Genomic DNA, 22783 nt, shown 5'->3' on the forward strand with positions numbered 1-22783 from the left:
CTTCATGAACTGCCGTACTAATAGCAATGCTTCTCTAGATATTCAGGGTCAAATTATCAACCCTTGTTATTTGTAGCCTGAGCTTTGCTGGCAGGTCAGACATTTCTTCATACCTGATTTTCTTCTGAGAACTTCTGTAATTAGCATTGAATTAATATTCTTTCTTTAACTTGGATTATCGGAATTAACTCAATATTTTTAATACATTGTCTAGAGCCCCTTGTGTATCATGGCCTTGTAAATCCTGAAGCATTTTCAAATATATTCTAATGCATAAAAACTGGAGGGAGTGTTTTAGATGTTTGGTGGGGGCCACAGAAAGGCCTGCACAAGCTGCATATAGCCTACAAGCTATAGGATTCCTATGAAGTCCTTTCGTACCTTTCACTAAAATGTTTGAACATGTTACGTGAATTTGATGTTTTTACAATCATTTGTGCAGTTCTTGTTTTTATTCTTAAATTACAAGAGTAATTGTTAGTGGCTTGCCAGTTGTCTTGTATATGCTGTAGAAAGTTTCTTTAAATGTTTTATGCTACTAAGAATTCTGTGACACTTATTCAGATCTGGTACAGTGTTCTCCAAAGCTTTGGTGAGTTTAGAACTGGGACAACATGGTCAGATCTTGAAATGTCACCCGGAGCAACTGTGGGAGGGGATGTTACAGGTGCCAACACATTCCCTCCCTCCCCCACGGTGTGCCATTGTTAGCCAGGAGGAGGAGAATCTGCAAGGGACTGCCCTTGTATCTTTTGAATTTTTTTCTTTTTCTCAGACTAATAGCAGTGTCAGTGTGACAGTGTGTGATTTTTAAAAGCATGAGCAAAGCACTATCTCCCCAGCCAAACTGGAGAGCTCTTACATGATGTTGTTCCAGTGAAAGTAAAAAATATCCAATATCGTGGATATGTTGGCCTTTACTCTCATACGTAGCATAATACTGAAACATATACTTATTTTTCCATGTATAAGACTATACTTTTGTCTAAAATCTTTAGACTAAAAATTGAGGGTCATCTTATACACGGAAGTAAGCTGAGGAGAGAACAAACACAAGTGGAGGGGAAAACAGGGATAAAAGCGATCCTGCAGTGCTTTGATCCCTCCCCCCTACACTTGCGAAGCCCCATTTAGATTTCTTAATTTGGGGTTAGAAAAGTGGGGGGCGTCTTATACATGAGGGTGTCTTATACACGGAAAAATACGGTATTTAAGAAACACTGTCATTCTACAGGGCTGCTTCTCGTAAAAAAGCAACAGGATTTGCTGCAGTTCACCAGTTGTTTACTGAAAGATGGCCAACATCTCCAGCCACTAGAAATGTGACTGGAACTACTACAGAGAGGAATATTGACTTTGAACTTGATGTGAGAGTTGAAATTGACTGTGGGAAATGTGTGCTTCATCCAACAACACTTCAGCAAGAACATGATGACATAAGCTTAAGACGGTAAGAATACTACTAGATGCAGATTATTATATTTACCACTTTCAAAATATGAAGTATAATGTTACATTATGTTCCTGTTCCATGCACTCCTGGCTTTTCAGGAGCTATGATCGCAGTTCCAGAAGTTTAGATCAAGAATCTCCTTCCAAAAAGAAGAAATTCCAAACAAATTATGCATCTACTACTCACCTATTGGCTGGAAAGAAAGTGCCATCGTCTCTGCAGACAAAGTCTAGTGACTTGGAAACAACAGTGTTTTACATTCCTGGTGTCGATGTAAAGGTAAAAACAAAACAAAGTAAAATAAAATAAAAGGAAGGCTGGGAAATAATCTCCTCTGTGAGATAAAAATAAAGTTGAACCATTGAACAGTTTCCCTCCTGTAGTTCAGTTACCAAGATAACAATTGCACATAAAAATGTAACAAAATACAAATCTTACTATAGACAAGTGTTAAGGGAATTTCAGAGTATGCTGCTTCTGCTCAGAATGTGTGGTTCAATTCTCAGAAGTCCCAGCCAGCATGTCCAATGTTCAGAGATTTTGGAGGTTAAAGTCCAGAGCATTTTGAGGACAAAAGATTTAGAACCACTATATTAGAGCATCCTTGTTAATCAAGATACGAGCACAGTTCTGAAAACCAGTAGGAATTCCTCAAATGATATTACTTCTCCTGGGATGGCCTGAAAAACAATGTTGAACTATATAGACCTTGGCTTTATCCAGTGAAGCGGTGCTTAAGTGCTTAACTTGAGTTCTCATGACAGGTAAAATGTGGCAATCAGGCTAATGGCTGAAATCCTGCTGTGCAGCTCCATGTTCGCAACAGTTATGACATCAACAGCAGCAGTAAATGTGTGTATCACCATTGTGCACACAGGATTTCAGCCTTTGAATTTAAAAATGAAAGATTAAATCAAATTCAAGAGACATGTCTGGTCAGCTTTCTGTTTCATTTTGAATCATAATGTGGTGGGGAAATCTCAGTGTCCAAGTAACCACTTCAGTGAAAGTTATGGTAAAGTTGTTGTAACAATGGTGTTTTCCTGAATTTGTTCTTCTGTACACATGACACAAACAACATAGTGTAACTGCACACAATCAGTGTAATTATCAGCTAGAACTCTGCCTCGTTTTGGAATATGTTTTGCTGTAGCATGGAAAATGAGAAAAAATGTTTTTATAAATAGCCATTTTCCTGATTGTGGCACATAAATGTCTAATTTCAGCTGCATTATAATTCTAAGATGTTAAAGACTGAATCACCAAATGCATCGCGGGGCTCATCTTTGCCAAGAACCCTTTCCAAAGAATCCAAGTTGTACGGTATGAAAGATAATGCCATACCTTCTACTCACAGCAAGTCTAAAACTTTACTTCCTCCCCAACCCCCACCTATCCCATCAGGTAGATATTTCTCTTTCATGCTATATCTTTTGATTTAATTCTCTCTGTCATTTGGAGTTCAGTGCTTATGTCTGTCTTCTGTTATGTAGTTTAATGAAGCATCATGCTAGGTATACTGTAGTTAGAAACACATTAAAAGTGTAATTAAGCAATTCTAAGTATTGCTGAATATTTACTACTAGGTAGAAATTTTCTTGTACTTCTTAGTTCCTAAAGCCCTTGGCAGATTACATTGTGCAGCAACCAGAAGATGGACCCTGTCTTATTTTCAGGGAAACAGGGTAGTTTACTGAGTAGCACAAACAAATTGAGCAATGTCTTTCCATTGAGCTGTCTGTCTTGCTAGTTTTAGATCAGAAGTTAAAATGTATTTTTTCTCACGGCATCATGATGTGTACTTTATTGCTGTTTTAATTGTGTTGGAATTTCTAGCTGTTTTCTTTTTTTCTTTTTACTATTTTAGCTGTTCTTTTCGCGATCTAGTGTAGATACCATTTTGCATATCGTTTTATGCACAAAAGTGACTTACGACATAAATTAGCAGACAGACTTCTTCAGTAAATGTACAAATTCGAATCAGTACAGATTAGAGAGCTGTGCCACCATTTTTTTCAGAGGCAGATTGTTGCATGGGTTTTGGGGCAGCTTTAAAAAACACAATATTGGAAGGATTTATGGGGACTTGCAAATATTGGGCTGCAGAGTGTATATTGCCCATGTCTGATTTAATCTAGCTCCTTTTTAGGGAGTTAAATTGATCCCACCTTTTAAGACTGAATTGAAAAAAATCTGGGATCTTACCTGCTTAAACAGAAATCAGTTGTTATCATAATCAAATTGAAATGTACTTGAGTTAAAGAACTTTTTTGTATTACGATATTTATTCTGACTGAAGTTATTTCACTAAAGAAACATCTTTTTAAAATTCTTTTAGCCAAAGGAAAAGGAAGTGGAGGTGTAAAAACAGCAAAGCTGTATGCTTGGGTTGCCCTCCAATCTTTGCCAGAGGAAATGGTGATTAGCCCCTGCCTGTTGGACTTCCTGGAGAAAGCACTTGAAACAATTCCTATAACTCCAATAGAGAGGAATTATACAGGTATCACATGGCAGATTAACTTCTTTCTACTACCACGATCAATATCCTAATGGGACTCCAGCTGGAGAAGCTGCCAAGCCACACTGACGAGGTGCAGCTCATGTGCCTGGTTGTGTGTGCCCAGCCCTTTGTCGGGTCATTGTGGCAGCTTCTGCTGCTGGAGCTTCATGTACACTAAGTCTACAATCTAATTATACCTTCATGGAAGTTTTTCTTTTTGTTGCAATTACTTCTTTGTTGTTTAAAGCTGTTAGTTCACAGGATGAAGATATGGGACAGTTTGATATACAAGATCCTTTAGAAGAATCCACAGCCTCCCTAGTATCTTCATCAACTTCAGCATATTCTTCTTTCCCTGTTGATGTGGTGGTATATGTAAGAGTTCAGGTAAGGATGAAAGCTAACATAAATAATAGCTTGAGGGTTGTTCATATCTTGGTGAAGCCAAGTGTGAAACTGATAGAAAACTGTACTGACAGTGATTCTCACTGTGCTAACATTATGTTGGATTTCGGCCTTATGGCCTTATATTGGTACTTCCCTTCATCACATATTTTCCATTTCATACTAGCATGTATTGCATTTGATAAACATGGTAGGCCTGAATTGGCAGGCCTGAAAAATCTTCCTCTGAGTACTGCCATAAAATGTTCTAAACAATTTGAAAGACTTGTAATATTTGGTATTCTTGTACTCTTAAAAAGGTGCTTTATGTCTCTTCCAAATATGCAAAAGCAAGGCCAAGTGATACCTTTATTAGACCAACAAAAAAAAACCCGAACAAACCCAGAAACCTGATGGGGAGCTAGTTTCAACCTTCATCAGGCCGTGTACCAATATATTGTGCATGGTGCAGGAAAACACATGAAAGTCATAAAAGTCATGCATATGTTTCTGCCAAGTCTACTTCTTAAAAGTGAGTCCTGAAATGCAAGCTGGAAACAAGTCAGTTGTGTAGGTTTCAAATTGCACCCTATGTATTATGCCAAAGTATAGGTCATTCTTGTGGGCAAGACTCCTGAAGAAGAAATGGAGTAGCCCTCATAGTCAACAAAAGAGTGGGAAAAACAGACCTTTCAACATCAGAGTAATCCAAGTTTGTGCACTAACCACCAATGCTGAAGAGGCTGAAATTGACCAATTCTGTGAAGACTTACAACTCCTTCTAGAACTGATACCAAAGAAAGAGGTTCTTCTCATTCTAGGGGACTGGAATGCTAAAGTAGGGAGTCAAGAGATAAAAGGAACAACAGGTAAATTTGGCCTTGGAGTTCAAAACAAAGCAGGGCAAAGGCTAATAGAGTTTTGCCAAGAGAACAAGCTGGTCATCACAAACACTCTTTTCCAACAACACAAGAGGCGACTCTACACATGTACATCACCAGATGGGTAATACCGAAATCAGATTGATTATGTTCTCTGCAGCCAAAGATGGAGAAGCTCGATACAGTCAGCAAAAACAAGACCTGGAGCTGATTGTGGCTCTGATCATCAGCTTCTCATAGCAAAATTCAAGCTTAAACTGAAGAAAGTAGGAAAAACCACTGGACAGGTCAGGTACAACCTAAACCACATCCCTTATGAATGCACAGTGGAAGTGAAGAACAGATTTAAGGAACTTGATTTGGTGGACAGAGTGCCTGAAGAACTTTGGATAGAGGCTCGTAACACTGTACAGGAGGCAGCAGCAAAAACCATCCCAAAGAAAAGGAAATGCAAGAAAGCAAAGTGGCTGTCCAACGAGGCCTTAGAAATAGCAGAGAGGAGAAGGGAAACAAAATGCAAGGGAGATAGGGAAAGTTACAGAAAATTGAATGCAGACTTCCAAAGAATAGCAAGGAGAGACAAGAGGGCTTAAACGAATAGTGCAAAGAAACAGGGGAAAAGAATAGAAAGGGAAAAACCAGAGATCTGTTCAAGAAAATTGGAGATATTAAAGGAACCTTTTGTGCAAAGATGGACATGATAAAGGACAAAAATGGGAGGGACCTCACAGAAGCAGAAGACATCAAGGAGTGGCAAGAATACACAGAGGAATTATACCAGAAAGATTTGGATGTCCCAGACAACCCAGATAGCGTGGTTGGTGACCTTGAGTCAGACATCCTGGAGAGTGAAGTCAAGAGGGCCTTAGAAAGCATGGCTAACAACAAGGCCAGTGGAGGTGATGGCATTCCAGTTGAACTATTTAAAATCTTAAAAGATGATGCCGTAAAGGTGCAAGCTGGATTTCGAAAGGGCAGAGGAACTAGAGACCAAATTGCTAACATACACTGGATTATGGAGAAAGCCAGAGAGTTCTAGAAAAGCATCTTCCTCTGCTTCACTGACTATGCAAAAGCCTTTGACTGTGTGGACCACAACAAACTATGGCAAGTTCTTATAGAAATGGGAGTGCCTGACCACCTTATCCATCTCCTGAGAAATCTATATGTGGGACAGGAATTAACAGTTGGAACTGGATATGGAACAACTGATATATTGTCCCCCTGCTTGTTTAACTTTTATGCAGAATACATCATGTGAAAGGCAGGAATGGAGGAATCCCAAGGTGGAATTAAGATGGCCAGGAGAAATATCAACAACCTCAGATATGCAGATGATACCATCTGATGGCAGAAAGTGAGGAGGAATTAAAGAACCTCTTAATGAGGCTGAAAGAGGAGAGCGCAAAAATAGTCTGAAGCTCAACATCAAAAAACATAAGATCATGGCCACTGGTCCCATCACCTCCTGGCAAATAGAAGGGGAAGATATAAAGGCAGTGACAGATTTTACTTTCTTGGGCTCCATGATCACTGCAGAGGGTGACAGCAGCCATGAAATGAAAAGACGCCTGCTTCTTGGGTGGAAAGCAATGACAAACCTAGACAGCATCTTAAGAAGCAGAGACATCACCTTGCTAAGAAAGGTCCGCCTAGTCAAAGCTATGGTTTTTCCTGTAGTGATGTATGGAAGTGAGAGCTGGACTATAAAGAAGGCTGACCGTCAAAGAATTGATGCTTTTGAATTGTGGTGCTGGAGGAGACTCTTGAGGGTCTCCCGGACTGCAAGGAGATAACCTATCCATTTTGAAGGAAATCAACCCTGAGTATTCACTGGAAGGACAGCTCCTGAACCTAGGCTCCGATACTTTGGCCATCTGATGAGAAGAGAAGACTCCCTGGAAAAGACCCTGATGTTGGTAAAGTGTGAAGGCAAGAGGAGAAGGGGATGACAGAGGACGAGATGGTTGGACATTGTCACCGAAGCTACCAACATGAATTTGACCGAACTTTGGGAGGCTGTGGAAGACAGGGGGGCCTGGTGTGCTTTGGTCCACAGATGCATGAAAATCATTATTTTACTGATCTGCACTTGTGCCATGAATCATCATGACCAAAACACATTTTTAAAAAATCCATTAATTATTTACCTCCTTTTAAAAGAATGTTATAATACTATAATATGTTAATGGCAAAAATTAATACCAAGAAGTTACATGGAAGTGGTTGTTTGTTATTTTTCTCTCATTTTAAAGATTTGTTTCTATTTTCTTTAGCCTTCACAGATTAAGTTCAGCTGCTTACCTGTATCACGGGTAGAATGCATGTTGAAACTTCCTTCCCTTGATCTTGTATTTTCTTCCAATCGAGGGGAACTGGAAACTTTAGGCACAACCTGCCCCACAGACAGTTCTTTACAAAGTGGATCAAAGATGCCTGTAAAAACTATCTCACCAGGTAAAATGTAATTTTAAAATGTTTAATCTTTCAAGGACTTTGATGATAGAAATGGATTAGATAACAAAATGGCTGTATTCCAATGTAAAAAAAACACAACAGTATGCCTATCGGCATGGATGAGGGCTTCAGTTCATTTTCTCCCACTTCACCTCCCCTCCATTGGCATAGCTATAAGGAGAAGGAAATCAGAAGCTATTCTTTCCAAGTTTAATCTGGTACAGTTGCTAGTTGCGATTAGCTGAAAATTGTATTCGCGAAGGCTTTCACGGCCGGGATCTAATGGTTGTTGTGGGTTTTTCGGGCTTCTTGGCCGTGTTCTGAAGGTGGTTCTTCCTAACGTTTCACCAGTCTCTGTGGCCGACATCTTCAGAGGACAGCAAACTGTGCTGTCCCAGTTTGCTGTCCTCTGAAGATGCCGGCCACAGAGACTGGCGAAACGTTAGGAAGAACCACCTTCAGAACACGGCCAAGAAGCCCGAAAAACCCACAACAACCATTAGCTGAAAATTATTTGTCAGGACTGTAAAGTGTGGCTAGAAGTTGGCTTCTTATGTATTCATTGTGGGTCCTCTCAGTAACTATATACATCCCAGGAAAGTTTGTTTGATGTTGATCAGCTCAGCGGTTTCTTTGACACAAAGGAAGTCACTTAATAGCCTTTGAAGTGAAGTAAGAAGATCGAAGAATAGTCTAGTAAAATGGGGCCACTTAGATATAGAACAAATTTTCTGTGGATAAATTGAATCAATGTACCATTTATGTACACGTGATTTATGCTCCACCACATCTACAAAATAACTGGCAAATGGCTGAGATAATAGTATTAAAGTTATCTGGTTCTGGTCAAAAATGGTGTTATCATCTTAACATTTTAATTTGTTTTTAATTTTAAATGTAAATTTTAAAATTTAATTTTTAATTTATTTTAATCTGTATTTAATATCTGTCCATAATTTTAAATTGTGCAGTGCTCTTATATGAATAAAGAAAGAAAAGTTGGCTTCCTTTCATAAATCATAGTTGACACAGATAATCATTTGGCTGGATTCAGAAATGAGTAACTGCATTTAGTTAAAAACAGAAGTAAAAGCATCCAGTTACTCCCTGGCTATTTCTTCCAAATAAAACATCTCTAAGTCCTGACCATACAATGCTTAAACCTTTAACATTAATGTACAAACCAGGCAAATGTCTGTGTAACTGCTTTATTTCATTGAATAATTTGTACCCTCCCTTTCCACTTATAAAAGTGATGCTCAAGGCAGCTGACATTCAAGATGCAATAAAACAAGGAACGATTAAAAGCTACAAGTTGAAGTTGCTTCCAGGTTTCAACAGAAGCTGAAAAGAGGTGGTCAAATTAAGATGCAAAAGAGAGATTAAGTAGATGTGGAAAGGGGGTGCACAGAAGACAATTCCCTCTCATGCATTCTGACTGTTGTAGCGACCATCAGTTAGAGCCTGTCTACCCTGTCCACATATGGGGAGGGTTGATAATAGGAAAAAGCAACCCTTTGGGCACTTTGAACCTAAGCCACTAAGATTTCATAGGTAAAATCGCACACACTCTGAATTATTTCTGGATATGCTGTTCAGGACTGTGCCAAAATACATGTCGTTCATTCAATAAATGTATGCTTTTCTTTTCTTTTGGTGTGCTAGGCTCATCTCCTGGATTGGGCAGTCCTTTCGGCAGAACACGGCATAGTAGCAGCCAGTCAGATTTGACAGGCTCTAGCAGCAGCTCTTCAGGTCTTAGCTTCACAGCCTGCATGTCTGATTTCTCTCTCTATGTATTTCATCCGTATGGAGCTGGAAAGCAGAAGTCCACTGTGGCTGGCCTGTCTTCTGGATCAGGATCCTTAGGTAAAAGGAGAATATAAAATTTTGGAACAGAATTATTCTGGTTATTCCTAAGCTTTGAAGGAAGCTGTCCCACAGCACACTTTGAAGAAGTCCTGCAAAAGATTTCTTTTACATTTATACCAAAACAATAATATTTGTGCATCTGTGCAAATGTATCCTGAAGAGCTAAGGGTTTTGCATAAACACATTTTAGAGTTTCTCTGTGCAATAGTAACACTTGCTATATTTTCCATTCTCTCCTCATTCATATTTTTAAAATCAGTAAAATAATGATTTTTGCAATTTGTTAAAATAGCAGCTTATTTTTTCATTTGTAAAGTGTGTGTATGTTATACAAGCCAAAACATGTCTCCTGTGGTGCTAGATTCAGAATAGTCATACATCAGTGGGTTTTCAAATCTAGGGAAATAGCATATTGTTTCTTGTGATTTCAGGAAATGTAGATGAAGAACCGTCGTCTGTGACTGGTCGCAAAGATTCACTGAGCATCAATCTTGAGTTTGTGAAAGTTAGCCTGTCACGAATACGCCGTTCTGGAGGTCCCACCTTTTTTGAGAGTCAGTCAGCAAGCAAATCTGCAAACAAGATGGACACTACATTAATAAACATATCTGGTACGTACCAGCCACATGTAATCCTTCATATATATAATGAAGTAGCCATCACACTTTTATTCTTTTCATGTCATTGTATTGGTTTCTGAAAACATAGTCTTGGGTTCAAGCCATATCTGAAATAATACATCATGAATGTCTGGTGAGTGTAATTTCTGTGAGACCAGCACAATGGCATGTGCTTCAAATAGTTATCTGTATGCAAACAGGAGCAGGCAAGATGTTTAAAGTTCTAATGGGTGGAGTGACATTTGGCAGCATCTCTGCTGGAAAAGATCAGCCAGAATGATCATAACTGAGACCTAGCACACATTTTCTTGTAAACAGTATGTGATTGTAGAACAATGGAAAATAAAACAATCCTTCTCGATCAGAATATGACCCCATACAGCCTACAGCTGTTTTTTTTTTTACAAAACTGTATAGTGTTGTTAAGGAAGTTACATGGGTTGAAAGGAGGATGCCAGTGTGTCCCCTCTGTTGTTGCACTGAACATGGAAACACAACAGTTTGAAGGCAGCTATACCTGGGTAGCTTCTCCATGTGAATCAAATCCTCTTTCCCCAAAATCAGGATTCTGGCTAACACAGAGAGGCTACAGAGGTAGAGCAGCCCCCCTTTCTTCAAACTGTCATATTCCCAAGATGTCAGAGAAGCTCAGGGTTAATGTTCCCCTCAAGATGATGATGATGATTAGTATTAGTATTATTATTAGTTGTTGTTGTATTTATATGCCGCATTTCTCCCAGCAAAGGGACCCAAAGCGGCGCACAGCATTAAAATTCACCCAATTAAAACACAATAGGTTAAATATTAAAATGCAAATTAAACAATATATAATTTAAAATAAAATTAAAAGATTAAAACATGGAAACATGGAAAAGATTAAGATTAAAATTAAAGTATGTGGGCTCCACAACCTTCCTTAACAACTGAGTAGAGCTATAGTCTAGCAGATGCTTCCGGCAAACCTAGAGTAGGGAAAACAGCCCTCTCCCACTCATATGTAAATGAAATCTACACATTTACGTGCAGTATTCATACATGAACTAGTAGCAGAGTGTTGGTAGAATCAAAGACAGAGTTTGAAAATATTATTTTTCTGGATTGCATCTCCTAGAATTCCCCTAGCTGACATAGTAAAGTGGCTTGGGGCCAATCCCCAAAGCTACTAGTATGTTCAGGAATACTTGAACCTAGAGGTTTCATTTAGCTATTAAGGCAAAGACCAATTGAAAGACCTATCCTCCATATATGTGACTAATCCTATTTTAAAGCCATCTAGTTTTGTGGGATCAAATTATAATTTATACATTCTATCAAGAAGTACTGTCGTTTGTCTGTTTGGAATCTACTGCCAATCAGTTTAGTTTGTTGACTCCCAAAAGTCTTGTATGAAGACAGTGGAAATAAAATCACACGGTTCTTTTTTTTCCTTTTTTTTAAAGAGGAAACGTATTTTGCCCTAATCATTCTGGTCACCCTTATCTAGGTATTTTCAAGGAGGTGATAAAATTGTGGCAAATGTTTTTGGACAGGAAGGATGACCTCTTGTGTTACCAAAAGATCCTAATGTATAAAAAGCTTTAGAAATATATAAATCTGCTATGGAGAAAGCTGTATTACACATGGCACACACAAATGGTCATTAACTGGTATATAAAAGAGTGGTCATGGCTCAACTTCCAGAAAGGAACAAGAGGAGGAGACCATATGAAGCTTCAGAAGAGTACCTGTTGCACTGAACGTGCTGTAGTGCCTAAATCAAGCTGTGCTGAAAATGGCTGTATAAAAGTGTGATAATGAGTTTGTTATAGCTTCTGAATTTTATTTCACGTCATAATTTGTAAAACATGACATCTTACACTTATAATCATCATCATGTGCTGTCAAGTCAGTTCTGACTTCATGCTGACCCTTTTCAGAGTTTTCTATGTAGAGTGTCCTTATACGTACCTTCTGCGGGCATCCTGGGACTGCAGCTTGCCCAAGGCAACACAGGCTAGCCCTTCTCCTGGGATGCAGCTCTCAATCTCTTGTTCCACAGCCAGGGACCTTAAATATTTATAAATATATTCAATCTTTCAGGTATAAGAAATTTTTTTAAAATGAATGATTTTTCCACTTTGTTGATTATTATGGTTTTTGTTAGCTGTTTGTGATATAGGATCTGCATCTTTTAAATACGACATGAGGAGACTGAGTGAAATTTTAGCATTTCCAAGAGCTTGGTACAGGAGAAGTATTGCAAGACGTCTTTTTCTAGGTGATCAAACAATAAATTTGCCAGGTAAGTTACACACTTATAGACCTATAATATAATAATGCACAGGATACTGTACTTTTATTTTTCATAGCTTGCTTAGTCTATAAACTTCCTGCTGCAATTGAAGGATCTAATTAGTTGATGTTGGGATGAAGGGATGGGAAGACAGTTGTCCTGTTGGAACTGCTGATTATAGGCAACTGGAAGGACCATATACTGGTGCCTCGCATAGCGATCGCTCCGTTTAGCGATGTTCCCTATGGGGGGATTCCCTTTGCGATGCTCGGTTACCTGCTTTGGGAACTGAGCATCGCAAAGCGATGATTTTAAAACAGCTGATGGGTGGTTTCAAAATGGCCGCCGGGTAAACAAAATGGCCGCCCACTGTGTTTAGGGACAGATTCCTCGCTTAAGAGGCAGCGAAAATGGTCGCGCTATGGAGGATCTTCGCTGAACTGTGAGTTTTAAGCCCATAGGAACGCATGGGCTTTTAAATATCGCATAGCGACGTTTTCGTTCTGCAGCGATTTTTGCGGAATGAATTAACGTCGCAATGCGAGGCACCACTGTATATTACTCACTGTTATTGCCTCTTAGAACCTGCTCTGAAGACATGGAGAACCTTTTTTTTAGGTGGCAGGTTTAGATGGAAGGGATAAGGTCCTGTTGCAGTAGAGAATGATAGCTGCCACCACATTGGATTTAGGGTGTGTTTCTTCTTTCTAGTGGTGGAGTGAAGAAATATGGTGGTTAAAGTAGGTGGTACAGTAGAAGGCAGCATAGAGGTGTGTGTGTGTGAGGGGGAGAGAGATATAGAGTTGGCTTTTTATAAACCAGTAGACCTTGTCTAGGCGAACGGGGTAAAAATCTAATAAAAATAAAAGTAAAGTAAAAGGATCACCCTTGGTAAGTAATAATCTGTATCTTACATCTGAGACCCATTGATACTGATTGGCTTGTAGATAAATAAATATCAGCAGGAAAATGCATACTCCAATAATATTCTTAAATTTGGTGTTAGGTAATAGCAGCCTTCCAGTGCTAACCATACAGAATTGCAACATAGTTCAATTTTTTTTTCTCTCAGCAACTTCTGGGCCTGGGACACCAGATTCTGTCGAGGGCATGAATCAGCACATGTCCCCTGAATCATCTCGAAAAGCATATTGTAGGACCTGGGAGCAGCCAAGCCAGTCTGCTTCATTTACACACATGGCACAATCACCAAATGTTTTCAGTGAGCACAACACAAGTAATAACATGTCACCAGGAACAACATCTCATAACTTAAAATCTCCAGCCGTTTCAAGATCCAGGAGTGTATCAGATTCTTCAGTTCCTCAGAGAGGTAAAACATTTAGTTAATTTTAGTGCTTACATTCATATGTCAGCAGTTTGTATACTGATATAAAGCTTGAAATAAAGTAATTATTTTTAACTTATTACCATATTTTTCCATGTATAAGACAACACTTTTTTCTTAAAAAAATTTAGAGCAAAATTTGGGAGTCGTCTTATACACAGCAGTAATCGGCTGAGAGAACCCCATGGTATAAGAAACCCCGCCGTGTATAAGGAAACTGCCAATACCTTGTCTCTATAAACAGGCTTCTGCCCAACTGAATTGGGCTCCGCCTCTTTCTGTCACAAATTCACCCCTGTGTTCTGCACGTGACTCTCCCCCCCCTGGTTCCGTCATGACTAGAACATAAGGGGTTGAACGCAATCATGGAGGGAGGCAGAGGCATGTCTGTGCATGTGTGTGCCCAGCTTGGAGGGAACCTTGCATTCACCAAGGTTGAAGAAAGCCCGGGACAGAGAATGATGCATAATTTCATCTTTAAAATATTACCTAATTAACAGAAGTAAATACACCTTTAGTATTTGAATTTTTTTTTTAAAAGTGTTCTGTTTTATGTTTAAACTATTGATTGCTTAATGTTGGGTTAGAAAAGTTGGGGTCGTCTTATACATGGGAGCATCATACGTGGAATTTTGAACCCATTGATGGCCAAATGGCATTAGCATGGTGGTATAATTTAATTAGGTCCTGATTAGCTTTAATCATTTGAACGGATTTAGCTATCTGTTTTGCTGGGCTGCAGACATGAAAAAGGCGGACTGATTAGTGGGAAAGGATTGAAAATATTAATAGCAGTGAATGGTAGTGGAGGAAGGTTGCTTCTGCAGGGGTGATAATTAATTTAGAATGTGATGTACCCCACCCCACCAATGCTGCTATAAGGTTTTATACATGTTCACATTGTTAGCGCAGGCTTTTAAAAACTTGATTCCAACATGGGGAAGGTTTTTCTCTGTATGCATGTGAATGAAGTTTGAATATTCATGTATCAAGAACTCATGTAAGCAGTGTGATGACCTCACACTGTGATCCCACCTACTCATGGCATGTACCTCCCAATATGGTTGCTGGTGGACAGTGAGGTCTTAGGGTAAAAAAAATTTAAAAGTACCTTGCCCTGGCTTATGTGTTAGGAACATTTTGAAGTTGGTACAGAAGACTTCCACATCATGCTAACATACGGTAATAATTGCAAGCAGTTTCAGAAGTAGAAGTTTAAATGGAGTTGCTGAAACATTTTCCAGAAAAATCCAAATAATATGGGTAAAACTCAAGTTGGCTTTGAACTAAACATATCATTAGGATTTTTAATATTCCATTTACAAACTTCATTTATGGTTTCTTTTAGATATACTTTCAAAAACATCAACTCCATTTAATAAATCAAACAAAGCTGGAAGTCAGCAAGTGACACCATGGGAAACACTGGTTGTATTTGCTATGAACCTGAAACAATTAAATGTTCAAATGAACATGAGCAATGTAATGGGAAACACTACGTAAGTAAATCTGTTGATTTGATAAACCTTTAATTTTGATTATCTGTGACCAAAATTAATCTGTGTGTTTGTATAAAAAAGACAGTATAGTAAAACATGGCCTACAATTTCCACTTGGCTTTCGTTACATGGACACAGGCAATCCGAGATAGGTATATGTTGAAATCTTCCCTCCATGAGCTTAGAGGGTGAAACATTAAGTCTTTGTGCTTGTCAAATATGAAGATATTGTAAAGGCATTATTAGTAACAACACTGTATTTACCCAACTGGCTAATATGTTCTTGAAGTTCTATGTCCCAGGTTCATTGTTTGAGTGCTGCTTTAGCATCGACATGACCCATTGCCAAGAGAGTGTTAGTGAAAAAGCCCATTTGCCTTATTTCTTTTGTGAGTTGGTGTTTCTGATTGAAAGGAGCCAAAAAGTGACATCTCTGCCAAGCCCTCAGAAGAGAAACTAAGTTGTAGCCAGTAATTAAAGATAAGGACTTTGATGCATGCTCTTATGGCAATTTGGCCAGCCTCCAAACAAAGGGCTGCATTAGGTGTAGAAGGAGGTACAATCAGAATAGATCTCAAAAATTTGGTTTGATCTACTTCAAGAGGATGTAGGTCAGATAAGGCAAACAATAGACACCCGTAGAGCATTTGAGCAACAACTTTAGCCTTGAAAACCTGAATGGCTGAGGGGATATAGTGACCCCCTTTGGTGTGAAAAAATCTTGTTAATGCCGCTACAATTTTATGAGCAATCAGTGCTGCATGCTTTATTATGAGGGGGCCCAGGAACCTGAGGCGTGAAAGATTATACCCAAGTATTTGTAGCTGGAAACCTGCTCTATGGGACACCTTTTGATTCATTTTGCTCCATTATACTATCTGAGGACTTTGAACTCAGAGCTTAGATGCATAATGCAGCAAATATCCAGATTTTGATTCAAATAGCCCTGTTCTCTTTTAGTCTTTATGCTGCAATAGTCCTTTACTCTTTAAGGGTCTCTGAAAGAGAATTACAATGGTTTTCTTAACAAATTCTTGTGATCTAAAAATATTTCAATAGCTTTCACATAAATGACTACTTCTGTATTTTTGAATGTCCTTGGAATGTGTAGTTTTGGCAAATGAAAGGCATATGTGCTAAATTATATGCATATTTTATTTTTGTCCTTATTTTAGGTGGACTACTAGTGGTTTGAAAAGCCAGGGTCGTTTATCTGTGGGCAGTAACAGAGATCGAGAAATTAGCATGTCAGTAGGCCTTGGGAGATCACATTTGGATTCTAGAGGAGGTGTGGTTGGAGGTACCATAGATGTTAATGCCTTAGAGATGGTTGGTAAGTTGGAAGTTTAATAAGTATTTGCTTGCACTTGTTACTGCTTTGTAGAAAAACATACTAAAGGTTTTGTCCATCTGGAGCCTTATGGCACAGTGGTTAAACTGCAGTACTTCAGTTAAGACTCTGCTCACAACCTAAATTTGATCCCAATGGCCCCAGCTAGCTGGCTGGAGGTTGATTCAGCCTTCCATCCTTCCAAGGTTGGTAAATTTAGTACTCAGCTTGCTGGAGGGGCCAATGTGTAGCCTGCATAATTAAATTGTACTTTACTGCCTTGAATGTGTTTTGGTGCTGCTTTTGTTTACCAGTTTTTAATGTGGTATTTGTTTGATCCTTTTTAGTATTTGTATGCTTTATTGTTTTTAGCTTCAAATATTGCCTTTTAATGATGTAAAATCGCATTGGATCTTAAGGAGGAAGACGAAGCCAAAATATTTTATATAAATAAATTATGTAATGGATATTCATTATAAGCACAAATAGAAGGGTCTGCTTTCTGACATTTATACTAGTTTGGTAATGGAGAAGGCTGAACTTATTGGTGAATAAAAATACAGTTTCAAGAATTACTGTACGCAGAGGCTACAGGTCGAAGAGACATGTTGACCACTTGACATATAGAATATAGATGCTTAGTAGCCTTGTTGAGAGGTGATGTAATGTAGGGATAGAGAGTTGGATTAGGATTCAGGAATCTTGAGCTCAGATTCCCCACTTATCCACTGCGAGGTAGTACTGGCACATAAAAACCCACCCACAGTCTTGTTTTACATTACCATTCTATCTTGCTCCAAAACACTTTTAAAAGATCAAAAATGCAAAGTTGTTAGAAATAACTAAATATGTTGAATGCACTCACATAGTGATTTGTTTTAATGTGGTTTTAAATATGAATAATTTACTGTACTTTTCTGACAACTCCGGGAGGCAGTAGAAGACAGGAGGGCCTGGCGTGCTCTGGTCCATGGGGTCACGAAGAGTCGGACACGACTAAACGACTAAACACACACACACTTTTCTGACTTCAGTCCAGTGGACCAGTATTGTACATTCATAATGTAGGACAGTACCCAGTGACATAGGTTAGGTGATCTTGTTCACATATCATGTAAGGCATTCTTGAAGTATTATGTGAATAATGCAGTGATTCAGTCCACATGGATATTTTATTATAGAAATAGGTCATTTCATAATTGAAATTTCTGTCATATATTCCTGCAAGTGTTCCATCATACAAAAAAGTTGGCTACAACATGAGATGTATTTATGGAGGACAGCCAATTGTGCCTTTTAAATCTAGAAATGAATGTAGACATTTTAGTTTTCTCAAGCTTGTCATTTCACTGCCATGGTAATATTGAATGGGAGCTGGCACAAATAGGCCAGATAAAGTAATGTCACTAATCTTGTTCCCTTCACTGCTAAGCTGATGATATGAACAATTATTTTTCAGCTCATATATCAGAACATCCAAACCAACAGCCAAGCCATAAAATTCAGATCACCATGGGTTCTACTGAAGCACGTGTTGACTACATGGGGTCCAGCATCCTAATGGGCATTTTCAGTAATGCAGACCTTAAGCTACAGGATGAATGGAAAGTCAATCTCTACAATACTTTAGAGTCCAGCATTACTGATAAAAGGTATGCAGGGATGGCCTCCCCTACTATACCAAATGGTACAGATAGCTGTACCTATGATTTCAAACAAAATAATTGTTGTTAAAATTGATTTCTTAAGTTATTGCTAAAGCTTTTTCTACTGAAGATGATAATTTTAAATCTTTCTTTATTCATATCAGAGTGTTGCAAAATTTAAAATTATGGACATATATGAAATATAGATGAAATTAAAAACTAAAATGTTTTTGAACAAAAGCAGGCTACTTCAATAGTATTATCTTGTCCATCTGCTAGATCTTTTTTTTTGTACATGTGGTGGGTCATAACTTGCATGCACGTAAAAGCGTTGATTTTCTCCAAAGTCACAGAAAATTTGTCCTTTATCCAAGGACATTTTTGCCCCATTTTTAAAATCCCATAATTTTTGATTCATTAAATGTAATACTCTTCTGGACCAATTAAATGTGAATTCATGGGATATTATCATTATTCTGTTCTAGTGAGATATTTGTTCATGGAGATTTGAAATGGGATATTTTTCAAGTAATGATTTCCAGATCAACCACACCAGACCTCATCAAAATAGGGATGAAACTTCAAGAATTCTTCACTCAGCAGTTTGATACAAGCAAGAGAGCATTGTCAACATGGGGACCTGTTCCTTATCTTCCACCAAAGACTGTAGTCAATGCTGTGGAGAAAAGTTCACATCAGCAATGTATGTATTAAATTGGTTTAAGTCAGCCCGTAATTAAGCATTCTTTATCTAAGACTTGGTGATGCTCTTGAAGCCTTTTCACCACAGATGCATGAACATTTAATAAGGATTGCAAGTATTACAAGTTACAATGTTTTAAAATAGGGATGGGCAAGCATTAAATTTAATTCTCATGGAATAAACACACCTCCCAATAATGATGATGATGCCCTGGATCCGTTTCAGTTGGGCTTCAGGCCGCACCACGGCATGGAAACAGCATTGGTTAAACTGCTAAATGACCTACTTAGGGATGCCGGTGGGCAAAATGTCCTTGTTCGTCCTCCTTGATATCTCAGCTGCTTTTGATACCATCAACCATGGTATCATCCTGGGGAGGCTCTCCGAGTAGGGGAATTTGGTTCACAGTCTGGGGGTCCATCTTGACCTCGTGCTTACCATGGAGACCCAGGTAGTGTCCATGGTTCGGTCTGCCCATTTACATCTTCGGCAGATCACCCAGCTGCATCCCTATCTAGATGCTCACCACGCTGGTCCATGCACTCGTAATCTCAAAAATAGACTACTGTAACACTCTCTACATGGGGGTTCCTTTGAGACTGGTGTGGAAGCTCCAGATGGTCCAGAACACCACGGCCAGGCTATTAACAGGGGTGAAAGGTTTTCACCATATCTCCCCCACCTTGGCCGCCTTACACTGGCTACCTTATCACCTGGCATTGATTTCAAGGTGCTAACCATTATGTATACAATGGTACCTCAACTTAAGAACTTCATCCGTATTGGGACTGCATTCTTAAGTCGAAACGTTCTTAAGTCAAAGCACCATTTCCCATGAAATGCATTGAAAACCATTTAATCCATATCTTCTGTTTTTCATTCTTAAGTTGAGGCGCTGTTCTTAAGTCGAAGCATTAGTTCCCATAGGAAGTAATGCAAAGCTGGTTAATCCGTATCTACCACTAGGGGTGAATTTTTTTTTAATTTTTTCTTCTTTTGACCTAAGGTGAACTTAGGTCAAAAAAAGGGCAGGAAAGTTTTTTTTCCCCTTTTTTGGTTCTTAAGTCAAGGCTCCGTTCTCAAGTTGAAGCAACTTTTTGCGAACAGAGCCGTTCTTAACTCGAATTGTTCTTATGTAGGGAATGTTCTTGTAGCGGAATGCAAAAAGGTGATGTCATTCCTGCCTGTCCATTACAGGAGCTCAAGGGGGAGGAGCCAAGGATAGAGCAGGAGGGGCAGAGCCAGGGAGACAGTTAGGGAGTTGGAGAGACAGTTAGAGTTAGGGACAAGTGAAGATGTGGAATGAGAGTTAGGGTTTAGGAGAATGAAGGAGAGGGTTAGTGAATTGAGAGATATTGATTGAATGCAAGAGAGATATTGATTGAAAGCAAGAGAGATATTGACAGCAAACATGATCCAATATATATTAACACCTGAAACAGTTCATATGTGATTTACCTTTGATTTGTTTGACAATAAAAGAATATTTAATTAAAACTCTGCTTCCTAAGTTCTACAACCCTTAGTGTTGACAGCACATGTGACATAAGTTGGTATTAGGAGAAAACCTGGTGGCAGCGAAAAAGGGCGTGTACCTTTGTGAGGTCCAAATAAATAGGGGCAACAAAGGGTAGATCGCCACAGTTCTCAAGTTGAGGTACCACTGTAAATCCCTTAACGGTTTAGGCCCTTGATACCTGGCAGTGCGCCTTCTTCTGCCCAGTTTTACCTGTATCACCCACTCCAGTCAGGTCGGGCGGCTGAGGGGCCTAACACCGAGAGAGGCCTGGTGGGAAAAAACTAGAAATTGGGCCTTCTCGGCAGTGGCCCCTTGCCTCTGGAACAACCTACCTGTAGAGATCTGCCTGGCTGCCTCGCTGAGGGCCTTCAAGACTTAACTTGAAGACATGGCTCTACAGGCAGGCCTTCCCTACAGTCATTACCTAGCCTATCTCCCCTTTTCTTTTTTTCTATCTCTTCTTTTCTTCCTTTCCCATCTTGGACTCTGTGAGTAATCTGGATTTTACCTTAGTTTATTTTTATGTTATATTTAAACCGCCCAGAGTAGACATTCTAGGTGGGCAGTATATCAATCAATCAATCAATCAATCAATCAATCAATCAATCAATCAATCGAATGAATGAATGAATGAATGAATGAATGAATAAAATTGTTGCTGTTGTTGTTGTCGTTCATTCGTTCAATTTCTATACCATTCATCTGTCTACCAAGGCCACTTTGAACAGTAGCAATACTGCATCTGGTTTCTGAGCAACAATAAACCCCTCATATTCAGTTTTATGTCAGTTCTTCAAACACATTTCACTTTATCTCAGTGCATCTGCTGATACTGTGACAGCATGAAGGAGGAAGGCCTCTTTCTCCTGTGATATTGGTAGCTCTTGTTTCCTCTTCTAGTCATTAACAAAGCACAGTTCCCCACAAGGCTTCTTGCATAGCTGTACTCCAGATGCAAGTCTCTCAAAAATACAACTTTACTAAGCACTACTAATATCATTGCTACAGGGAAGGGTTGGGGGAATGTAATTTTTCTCTGATGCAGCTTACTACCCAAAAGAGGAAAATTTATCACTTGTAATACCTTGTATTTGAGATGCACCCACAAAACCTCTATCTAGAGCCCAGAAATGTGCATCTTAACAGTGTATCTATTTTTAAATGTGTGTCATTTTAAGAAGATGCAAATATCGTGCTGGAAAAAACCACAAGAATACAGTATTTCTTTGATGTGAAGGTGTATTTTCTATTACCAAAAAAGTGTTTGAAGTACCAAATATTTCAGAGTGTCTAACCTACACTTGAAGTAACATTGAACAGCATAAAAAATGAGTAAACACTTTCCAGCCCTACGTACCAGTTCACATTCTCATGTACTGGCTAGTCTGCCCAAATATAGTATTATTTCTTTATACAGCTGGATAGCTCAGTACTTTGAGTATCTGGCTGTGGAACTAGAAGCTGGGAGTTTCATTCTTTACTTTGCTTCCTTGCCAGGAGTTGGACTTGATGATCCATAGGGTCCCTTTCATCTCTGCAGTTCTAAGATGATGATTATTTCCATGTTTGTATTTTACTGAAGTGGTCTATGTACTGTATTCGCGAAGGCAAATAAAGGATGTACTTTTTAAATCTAAGAGTTATATATAGGTGAAATCTGGATGAGATAGTTTCTGTCACTGCTGCTAGCCTTTAAAGTACCCTCAGATTACAGAAGAGTGAAATATATATTAATGAAATTCTTCATGTACATATGTTTGTGTGTATATTGATTGTATAAGTTCATCCTAACTGCCTTTGACCTTTCTCTATGTGTCTGTGCTTTATTTTCTAGTAATGGACGCAGCACATCATCGACACTGGCCAGGGGTTCTAAAGGTGGTGTCTGGTTGCCACATATCTTTATTTCAGATCCCTTTACCAGAAGATGGAATGCAGTTTGGAGGCTCTATGAGCTTGCATGGAAACCACATGACATTAGCATGTTTCCACGGCCCTAATTTCCGTTCAAAATCATGGGCTCTGTTTCATCTTGAAGAGCCTAACATTGCCTTTTGGACAGAAGCACAAAAAATTTGGCAAGAAGGTATTCCAGTTTCTTTTCGTAGTCTTTAATAGAAACCTTTCCCACTTTTAAGTTATAATTGAAGACTTAATTGACGAAAAAAGCTTCTTAGTATTTTGAGTACTGTACACTAATAGGTACATTTTTACTAACTGGAACACATACACTGTAACTGCCCAACTATTTGTCCAACTACCCAAACATTTTGTCCAGAGTTTTTTTATTTTATTTTAT

The 22783-nt window shown here is 38.8% G+C and overlaps 1 protein-coding gene across 19 annotated transcripts in view; it reads left to right on the plus strand.

Annotated features, from left to right (window-relative positions):
• Nucleotides 1-22783, plus strand: part of BLTP1 (bridge-like lipid transfer protein family member 1) — a 140286-nt gene that overhangs the window by 110762 nt on the left and 6741 nt on the right. For 14 of the 19 annotated variants that reach the window (XM_073001687.2, XM_073001693.2, XM_073001696.2 and 11 more), the window contains 15 exons: nucleotides 1235-1450; nucleotides 1552-1732; nucleotides 2680-2857; nucleotides 3792-3953; nucleotides 4201-4340; nucleotides 7495-7675; nucleotides 9341-9544; nucleotides 9979-10158; nucleotides 12311-12448; nucleotides 13512-13772; nucleotides 15136-15286; nucleotides 16462-16619; nucleotides 18076-18268; nucleotides 18748-18965; nucleotides 22319-22570. In XM_073001687.2, coding sequence (XP_072857788.2) covers nucleotides 1235-1450; nucleotides 1552-1732; nucleotides 2680-2857; nucleotides 3792-3953; nucleotides 4201-4340; nucleotides 7495-7675; nucleotides 9341-9544; nucleotides 9979-10158; nucleotides 12311-12448; nucleotides 13512-13772; nucleotides 15136-15286; nucleotides 16462-16619; nucleotides 18076-18268; nucleotides 18748-18965; nucleotides 22319-22570 — 2813 coding nt within the window. The remainder of the gene's footprint in view (nucleotides 1-1234; nucleotides 1451-1551; nucleotides 1733-2679; nucleotides 2858-3791; nucleotides 3954-4200; nucleotides 4341-7494; nucleotides 7676-9340; nucleotides 9545-9978; nucleotides 10159-12310; nucleotides 12449-13511; nucleotides 13773-15135; nucleotides 15287-16461; nucleotides 16620-18075; nucleotides 18269-18747; nucleotides 18966-22318; nucleotides 22571-22783) is intronic. The other 5 variants (XM_073001694.2, XM_078376684.1, XM_078376687.1 and 2 more) reach the window with 1 other exon arrangement.

Source organism: Pogona vitticeps, chromosome 5, assembly GCF_051106095.1.
Source record: "Pogona vitticeps strain Pit_001003342236 chromosome 5, PviZW2.1, whole genome shotgun sequence".
Lineage (NCBI taxonomy): Eukaryota > Metazoa > Chordata > Lepidosauria > Squamata > Agamidae > Pogona > Pogona vitticeps.